The 9,822-nt window shown below is 40.3% G+C and overlaps 1 protein-coding gene across 1 annotated transcript in view; it reads left to right on the top strand.

Moving 5' to 3' along the window:
* Positions 1–10: 10 nt before the first annotated feature.
* Positions 11–9,822, top strand: part of LOC140946125 (dihydrolipoyllysine-residue acetyltransferase component of pyruvate dehydrogenase complex, mitochondrial-like) — an 11,030-nt gene continuing 1,218 nt past the window's right edge. Inside the window, exons 1-11 of the mRNA XM_073395203.1 lie at positions 11–186; positions 1,999–2,072; positions 3,057–3,373; positions 3,820–4,011; positions 4,589–4,691; positions 5,126–5,166; positions 5,601–5,686; positions 6,391–6,528; positions 7,070–7,151; positions 7,466–7,621; positions 9,561–9,625. Of these exons, the coding sequence (XP_073251304.1) occupies positions 62–186; positions 1,999–2,072; positions 3,057–3,373; positions 3,820–4,011; positions 4,589–4,691; positions 5,126–5,166; positions 5,601–5,686; positions 6,391–6,528; positions 7,070–7,151; positions 7,466–7,621; positions 9,561–9,625 (1,379 nt within the window). The 5' untranslated portion in view covers positions 11–61. The remainder of the gene's footprint in view (positions 187–1,998; positions 2,073–3,056; positions 3,374–3,819; positions 4,012–4,588; positions 4,692–5,125; positions 5,167–5,600; positions 5,687–6,390; positions 6,529–7,069; positions 7,152–7,465; positions 7,622–9,560; positions 9,626–9,822) is intronic.

The following is a 9,822-nucleotide window of genomic DNA, read 5'->3' as shown; positions in this document are numbered from 1 at the left end:
AGGGGTTGTTGGTGAGTTTCGGCCGGGAAGTGCGATCGATACGTGCATGTAGAAGTGGACGATGTTGTCTGCCCGAAAAGCGGTTAGTATCCTAGGACGAAGAGGGCGATTTGCAGCCCTGAGGACAAGCGTCTGTGAGCTGCATTCATTGATTCAACGACGAACGGTTGTAATTTGTTGCCCGAGGTAAGTTTGATTCAGATAAGCGGCGACCGCCATGCATGATTCGATCACTGGATGTCCTTGCACATTTAGATTTCGATATTGCATGAATAATCTTTAGTTTATGTGCGGGCGTAGATGTCAGGAAATACGTACGTAGATCTGATTTTCCTTAGCTAAACTTTTAAAAATTTGAGATAGAAGTAAAATCGTTGAGTTTTTGTGCAAGATGTTGTGGTGGTAATTTGACTACAATCAGCGTAGTTAAGCTTTGTCGACCGTACCGTGCCTATACAGTTCCGATTATATAAGAGGTGAGCATGGGTGCACGCAGTTGTGAAATGTTTCTTCGAATATTTGATTTGATCTGGTAAGATTCCCGGACAGTCCCATTCATTTGTCATGCATTGTTTCAATTCCAATTCATATTTGTGCGAAAACGTGTGAAGTTACTGCATGCACAATAAATATAGGGGGTTGTACGGAAATCTTAGCCCTAGCAAATCGCATGGCTTCTGGCTATATGTGTGTTATGATCTATTTTGTTTACATGTAGAAGCCCTTCAAATGATCCAGCAGGGCCAACCAGAAAGTGGCAGAGATAGACTGCCACACTGGGGATACAGCGGTATATGTATATCCCCGACTCTTTAGAACAGTGTGTGCGTTCTTTAATGTCCCATACCATTTAAATGGGCCAAGGTTGCGAGGCAGGATTTACAGTTAATCCAAGAAGATAAGAGGGTCTAACCAGGGCTCGAAAAAAGTCCCATCCATTAGTCTGGGACAAGTGCATGTAGATTTTCTTGCTGGGCAAGTAACTTTTAAAGCTTACTTAATGCCCAACGGGCAAGTATTAACCCTTTAAACCCTAAGATCAAAATTTGAATTCTCATTTGTCTCCCCTATTCATTTCCCACAGAAGTAGTGGGGAGAAGTTGATAAAATATCTAACAAATTCATCTTGTGTGATCATGTCTATAATTCTCATGACCACTCTGTTTTACAAAGCATTGATATTACAAGGAGAAATTTGATGCACTCTTAGGGTTTAAAGGGTTAAGAATCCAGGCAAGTAATCCTTTAACAAGATCATTAGCTGAGACAAGCTAGAAGTGACCCCAGGCAAGCAAAATGTGCAAACTTCTTGCCTAAATGACAAGCTGGGATTCAAATTTATTTGAGTTTGAATGGAAAGGGGGAGGGGGGTGGGTGCTTATTCGAGGCTCGGGGCTTATTAACTTTTTCTGCCTTTATTATGAGTGCTTATTTGAGGTGGATGCTAATTCGAGGTTGGGAACTTATTTGAATAAATACAGTAGTTAAGACCCTTAGTGTTGCTGCTGGTCTGACCAGGCTTTGAACCCATGTCCTCCCGCTCAGTAGACTGGCAATCAACCATGGATCCATAATAACCACAGCCTCTGGTCACCTTTATAAATCCCTTAATGTTGCTGAAGGTACATAAAGATATAAGAAGAGATGCAGACTTATTTTAATCTTCTGGGCCGGGTTGTTCGAAGCTGGGTTAAGATAACCTTGGGTTAGTGCAAAATTTGAACTCAGATATGAGAGATTAGAAAGCTAATTCAGTTGAATTCTCTTTGCCTACAATTTGATAATTGGATACTCTAAAAAGAATAGAGAAAATTATCCGAGAGAGTGCTTTTGATAAAAAGATAAAGAAACCGGGGTTAAAATTTAACCCTGGGTTACTGCTAACCCGTGTTCGAACAACTGGGCCCAGTTGTGTAAACTCAGTCAATTTTTAGTAAAAGTCATCTCCATGATAGCACTTTTTTAAAGATCACATAATGTATAAATTTCTTCTTTTAGGTATTCAACTGGCTCTAGACAGGTCTTATCTTCAAATCTTTCAAGATATGGCTTTCGGTGGCTCAGCTCAGAAAGTGAGTTTCTGTTGAGTTAATTGACAGTGTGATAGTGTGGAAATACACGTAGATCTCTTCCAGTGGGTCTAGGAGATGGGTGGCCAGTTGATCTTAGGGTTAAGTTTTAACCATTAGCTTGTCACTGGAATAAAATGTGAATAACACACTTCTCCTGATATGGGTTTAAATTTCTTCAGTGTTAGTGTACAAGTGTCTGTATCACATCTGAGTTGTCTCTTACCTCCGATCTGCACTATAGGGTTAATTATGGGTTTGTGAAGTGTCATGCTAACTTGTAGGTCTTTGGACTGTAACACTTTAAACCCCAATATCAACATACAAACTCTCCAGACTGATCTCCATACATTTGCTTAAAAGGCTTGTTGAGAGTTTAGTAAAAGATCAAAACACTTTCCCTTTGGTGATCATTTTATTAAGTTATTCCTACTGGTATGCATGTGGGAAAGGAGACCAAAAAAACTCCCTAGGTGTTTAATTCCCCACTTCTAATATTGCTGGGTAAATCAAATTATTGTTGATTCACCCAGCAACTTGAGTGGTAGCTCTGATCTGGTCCTGCTATTCAAGTAAAGCAACTTTAACTGTACTTTCACTTGTTGCCACTGGTTTTTTAATACTTGTCTAGACTATTCACAGTCCCCTATTTTTCTCTAAGATTATCGAGATCGAGCACTTTGCGGTATTGCCGGCCAACTTGGTTTCAAATGTTCCGAGTCTAGCCTGGGGATGAGTGTCAAAATAATCTGTTTAGGGGATGGGCAACGATTTGGGAGGAGGCAAGAAAAATAAAAAAATTGCCTCTCTACCACTACTGTATAAACTCCCGATGCTGATCCCCTTTGTACATATGAAACCAAGATCGCTACCCATAACTTATAGCTCTCAAACGTGATGATATTATGGGGAAATAAGGGGAAGTACTTGTCATTATCTCATGAGTCAATTTCTAATAAAATTTATACATTCTATCTTTAACAACAGGTCTTCCTCCTCACACAAACGTACCATTACCAGCACTGTCTCCCACAATGGAGATGGGCACAATTGTCAGCTGGGAAAAACAGGAAGGCGATGAGTTAAGTGAGGGAGATCTTTTAGCTCAGATTGAAACAGACAAGGCCACAATGGACTTTGAGACTCCTGAAGAAGGCTTTCTGGCCAAGATTTTAATTCCTGCAGGAAGTAAGGATATTCCTATTGGCAAACTGCTCTGTATAATTGTGGAAAATAAAGATGATGTTGATGCATTCAAGAACTATGTTCCTGAAGAAGATGGACCAGCTGCAGCACCAGCTTCAGTAAGTAGTGCAATCAGTATTTTCTTTTCTCTCTGCTCGCAGATTCAGCATACTTATTGTAAAGCATTCTCCCTTGTCCCCTCTTTTGTTATGAAATACAGTCATTTTAAGACAATTTTCAATTCAGGTGTAATATTGTTGGCATGTGCAGACTTTTCAATACTTTTAGCACTGCATATAGTTATAATATGCTTTACATTTTCTGTACCTCATGATCACCTTTCTTCGAAAGCTAATAAAATAAAACCAGCATTCATGAGTGTGATGTCATGAAACCAAAGTACAGTGTACATATAAAATAATTTTGAGAGATTCAGAATATAGATAGTCTACGCCAAGTAACCCACTATCTAATTTTAAAAGATCATGGTAGTGTTATTGAGTAACTTATAAGTAAGTGTCATTGTTTCTTCATAATTATTTATCTATTTTTTTTTTGTTTTCAGGAGAAACCTGCTGAGGCCACCACTCCACCCCCTCCTCCACCACCTTCTCCAGCTTCATCTGCAGCCCCACCCCCTCCCCCACCTATGACTTCTGCCTCTCCACCCCCTCCTCCCCCACCTGCAGCTGGTGGGAGAGTGTTTGCCAGTCCATTGGCAAAGAAGATTGCAAGGGAAAAAGGCATTGAATTGGCTGTAAGTATTTGCTTTCCCTTCCTCTTTAGGTAAGTTTTTTAGTTAATTAACTAAAAACCACAAATCAAGTTACACTGTAAATGGGAGGAGAAAGGCCGCTAATGACTCATGATGTGATAATGTCACATTTTCCTTTTGTTTGATAGTCAATTACATTCAATGGTCCATTTTACAGTTACAGTTGCAAACAAGGCTGGAGTTGACATTGTTTTGATACAACCCTTCCCCCTTTATTTTGTTAATCCATTTTGTTCTTATGCTAACTAGTTTTTCATGAGAAAACGAAAGAGGTTTGTATCAAAACAAGGTCAACCTCAGCCTCTTGTTCACAGCAGGGGCTAGGGTACCAAGCTCATAACTGTAAAATGGTCTATTTCAATGGAAAATGAAATAGTAATAAATAATCAATATATAATCTAATCTAAATGTAACATAAAACTGTTTCAAGATTGCAGGTGAGATTGTGGTGTAAGAACATTGTTCTTATACCATTTCTTTGGAACATATTTTACTATGTGCATAGGGGACAAAGCAAAACATTTCTGTCAGCGCTGAGGTTGTTTGTGTCTGTTTGTAGGCTCTACAGGGTAGTGGTCCTGGTGGCCGAGTGGTGGCACAAGATGTTACCGTGGCAACACCTGCTGTTGCAGCAGTGGCACCCACTCCTGTGGTTGCACCTGGTGAGTTTTGATTGGCTAGAATTTATTGTGTTTAGCAGATCAGGGTTGTCAGAAAGTTTTGAAGTAGACGGCAGAGTTGTCAAAGTAAGCGACCAGTCCAGGGATATTTTATTTGAAAAAAAGCCATTCTTAAAGAAATGCTAAGCAGAGTAGCCGGCTGATACTAACCAAGTAGGTGGCGATTTTCATCGGCAGCGGGCTACTTTTGACAACCCTGGCAAACTCTCAGCCTTTTGTTTGTTTGTTTGAACTTCTATGCTATTTCCACAATATTTGAATAATTATATGGCCTCATAACATGATGATGACACTGTTGTAGTATTAATGTCACTTACAAATATGAAAACAGATAAAGCAAGTGCAAATGATAGTTATGAAATCGTCATTTTTCAAACATTGATCTTGAATGTGAAAATCCTTTTATTGTTTTACAGGAGCAGATTTTACAGATATTCCTCTTACAAATGTCAGGAAGGTGGGTTTAACAAGTGCTCTCATTTAGGGATGTGAATAAGACTTCAAATTTGCTGAGTTGGTAGATACAAATAGTAGGCAGAGAATTGAACTGTTACAAAGTCCTTTTGCATTTATTTTCCCTAATAAAGTTTCCTCTGAATATAGGGAGGGATGCTTATGGTAGCCAGGGTAATTCCCAGCCCTGAAGACAGCTGTAGACCGCTCAAGTCTCTCCACTTATCATTTCATCAAATTAAAGCTTGAGAAGATAGTGGGTATATGAAAGTAGTCCTCAGTAGCCTGGTAGAAATCTCTCTGGGTTACTTTAGTGGCAGGACAAACCATTTTTTGCCCTCCTGCAAGAGTGCCCTGGAGAGCTTGCTAACAGGCTACGACAACAGTAATTATATCAAAAGTATTGATAATTTTTCTTCTCTTAAACTGTATTGCTAGGTCATCGCTAAACGGCTCTTGGAATCCAAGCAGACTATTCCTCATTATTACCTTTCAGTGGATATCCAAGTGGATGATTTGTTAGAGTGAGTGTATTTCTCTGTTTACTGATACTAATTTTACAGTGCAAAAGTTGTTTTATTTTTATTATTGCATTTGAGAGCCACCTATGAGAACCAGCCTAATGATTAAAAAAAACCTGTTAGGCCAAAATTTGACATTTAAATTATTGTAAATCCTCTCTTAAGGCCCCTGAGATGCCTATTTTTTTTCATGTACATTTCATGGGGCCTTGTAGAGACAGACCAGGGGCTTGAGACAGGGGCTTGTCATAAAGAGCTAGAACATAAAATGGAAAATCTCAAGCACACGTAGTTGGAAGTCACGCAGCGAGAGATCAAGAACAAATATGAACTTCCGGCATATGAATAGCCAGACCAGATCAGTCTATATCATGTGCCTTAGAGTAATTCAGTCTATCATTTATTAAGGAGGGAAGTGGGGGGAGGGGGGGGGGCTTAAAAAAGAGGGGGTTATTAACATTGTTCCCCTGAAAGTGGTGGCTTATTAGAGAGGGGGGTTATACTTGAGGGGTGGGGGGGCCTAATAGAGAATTTCGGGTACAGATTTGGGTCATATTCTTATTGAAAACAGCAAGAATTAAATCAGGGATATTAGAGCAGGGTGTATTTGGTCAACTTTTTCAGCCGGTCAAAAATTTGTCTGGCGCCATATGATCTAAGCCCCATTTTTCCATACTTGTTAAACTCAAGTGATTTTCTTTTTTTAGAGTTCGAAAGCAGCTGAATTTGGATTCAAATGGTGCATACAAACTGTCAGTGAATGACTTTGTACTTAAGGCCTGCGCTCTAGCTTGTAAAAAAGTTCCCGAGGCAAACTCTTCGTGGATGACAGACTTCATAAGACAGTAAGTGTATCTCCAGAAATGAAATAATTTTTATATCCTTCTCCTTCCCGGGGGCAGCATGGTCGAGTGGTCAGTGCGTCAGACTCGCAATCCAGTGCTCCTCGGTTCAAGTCCCGCTCTGGCCACTTGCTGGATTTGTTCTTGCTCGTTCCAAGTTGAAATCCTCAGCCAAGCTTGTAAATAGCCAACTGGTTGCCTCCTGCCAGTTGGGGCTTTTAATACTTTAATGTTGTATTTGAATTATTTGTTTCTAAGCATTTGAGTGGAGTGCTTGTAAACTAGCTGGATAATCTAAGTGCACTTCCTTCTATAGACAAGCCTTTAAACCTTTTTTAACCTTTTTTCCTTTCTACAGCATCCCAAATATCGGGCCACAAGAGGCTGGCTAGAGCCTCCTTTGACACAATAATAAACTGTCTATCTAAAATGTGGTACAAAGTTAACTTGTGTCCCTACCTATTTCAAACTGCCAACCAACCTTTAACTTGTTTTATCTCCATAATTTTCTTATGGTATTAATGAGGAGAATACCCTTTTGCAGACACAATAACGTTGACATTAGTGTAGCTGTCAGTACGGAATCAGGACTTATTACACCGATTGTCTTCAATGCAGATAAAAAGGTACTGGTACTAAAATGATGTATTATACATATTTATATTCCGTGCTGCTTGGTAAAAATGGTGTACACACAACACTAATTCAGCTAAGCTTATTGTTCAAAGAAACGCTATGATTATACTCGATGGGTGTAAAAATTAATTTAGCCCAAATCACCTTTAGAAGAAAATGGCTATCTCATTTTGTTGCCGACGTCTTGAAAGCAATACCAACAGTTAGTATTTTTTTTTTTTCGGAAAACGTGTTGATACATTATGCTACCACTCAAACTCAACCTTCTCCACTGTTTATTTTAAACTTTGTCCAATTACGTCAGGGTTTACAAGACATAAGTGCTGACACCAATGCTCTAGCAGAGAAAGCGAGGGATAACAAACTTCAACCTCATGAATTCCAAGGAGGAACAATAACAGTATCAAATCTCGGCATGTACGGAGTCAAGAACTTTTCTGCAATCATAAACCCACCTCAAGTAAGTGTGCAAATGTGCGGTATTTATCATGAACATGCTGGGAAAACCTGAATTTCCGGTTGAAAAGTCAGACCAGGTCCACACGAATCCGGAAATTGATGAACCCGCATATTTTTTTTTTTAACCGGATTCTTAAACAACTTTGGAGAGTTTCTCTCCTCCGCAAGGGACTCTTTATGTTGTAGGGAGGCTAGGAAGAGGGAAAAATGATCGCGTGTGGAGGACGTTCCCGTGCTAGTCTCTTTCACAGCCGCTCGGGCCGGAGTCACGCAATGGGGGCGGGGAACATTGCGTGACTCCGGCCTGAGCGGCTGCGAAGGAAACTATTCCTGGGCTTGCTGTTTTTTTTTTTTTTTTAATTACTGCTACAACGGTTACTCAAGGATCGGTGTTTTACAAGTGAGAAAATTCCTTAAAGAGTAAACTCCATTATACATTTTCGTTAGTCGTTTTGTTTGGACGAAACCGTGCTTCAAACCATCATCATCACGGCCCTGTTTTAGACTAGTAGCATTTCGTGCGGATGGTAGTCCTGCCGAGCCTCCACTTCCCTGGGTACCACAGGCTTTTTTTTTCTTGCAGACGGCCGAATCCTTTGGTGTCGGCTAAATGCCGAAGCCTCGATCAGCGGGAAGTCCCGGGGTGGGGGGGGACGGGGTTCTCAACAAAGTTAAAGTTTCATACTGGAAGGGTCCAACCCCTTACCCCAGCTATGTACCATTTTTGATAGAGAAGGTACCCCTTTTTGTATCTCTTCCATTGACAAATACCCAGTTTAGAACGTCGTTCATCCCTTTTAACTGCTGTAGATGCACTATCTTTTAAAATCTGAAAAAATCACAAAACCAATACATTTTTTGACTTTTTCAGAGCCATGATTTCTTCTCTTAGCCCCCTTAGGCCCAATTCAGACGCCGGATCTCATTCGAATTAAGGCCGACCCAAACTATTAAGAACGGCTGAATTGATTCAGACGCCGATCTTATTGCAGCTGAAATAAATTCCGAAAAGGAGAAAAATGCTCATTTCGGTCAAACTGCTTACAAAATACGTTATAATAATTTATGCATTAGGTTTGGTACATGAAAATTTTGGCGTCTGAATCAAAGCCGTTCTAAAGTCGCTCCAAAGGCGAAATTCCCGGCCGGGCTAGGCGAAAACGGCCGAGCCGTTCCAAATTGAAACAGGCGTTCCTAACTGATTCAGACGCCGAAATTTCCATACACTTAATTCAATTTATTAGGTTCGGCTCATGAAAAGGTCAGCGTCTGAACCGGGCCTTGGGTCTTTTTGCAGACGGAAAGACAGATTACCCTACCATTTTATATTCTTCAACTAGTGAAATCCCAACCTCGTTCCCAGTTTCTCTATTAGGTTGGTGAAATCCCTACTCTTTTATATACCAGAAGCCTGGAAAAGGTATCCCTTTCGGGAGAAGCATCCCCGTATAGGCCATTATAGGGAGTAACCCCCGGGGGCGACAAGTCTCCAACATATAGGGTAAGCCTCGACTCGATTGACTGAAAGAGTCTGCTCGCAGACTTACCCGGTTAAAGCAACGAAGGCTGTCTTTCGATGATATAAACAAGCTCCAGTATATAGATACTTAACAATTATTCCTCGAGCCCGAATGGGCTCTGAGTCAATAATTCGGCCTCGTGGGCTATTAACTCAGAGGCCATGAGGGCGAGAGGAATAATTGTTTTAGTAAAATCCAACTAGTTGGTCAAAAATATCGAGAATAAAAAATTTTTAGCTAGTTAAAGCTAGACTTTAATCCTTTTTGCCATCAAAAGGCTCGTGCTTTTCGCTACTAGGGGGCTATAGCATATAGCCTAGTAGTAACTCAACCGATCAGTACGCAGCATTGATAATAGACCACTAGTTGGATTTTACTAAAATGTATTACCTGTCCGTTGACGTTCTTTCCTTTTCATAGGCCTGTATATTGGCAGTAGGAAAAGCAGAGAAGCAAGTCATAGTAGATGAAAATAGCGAAAAGGGGTAAGTTGGTTAAACATGTTTATAGCTTTCAAGAAAGTTTCATCCTGATTCAACTTGTGTTAGAGGCTCATCTGCGGCTAAGAATCAGCTACATAATCCTTAACGTAACACGGTGAACACAAGAAAACTGCCCTTTTTGTTTTTGCTTTGGACTAGCCGCCAGCTAATTAGAAGTTGTTGTTGTTGTTGCTCACCCC

Source organism: Porites lutea, chromosome 8, assembly GCF_958299795.1.
Source record: "Porites lutea chromosome 8, jaPorLute2.1, whole genome shotgun sequence".
NCBI classification, from domain to species: domain Eukaryota; kingdom Metazoa; phylum Cnidaria; class Anthozoa; order Scleractinia; family Poritidae; genus Porites; species Porites lutea.
Note: the sequence above shows the minus strand (reverse complement) of the source record. Positions and strands in the feature narration are given on the sequence as shown.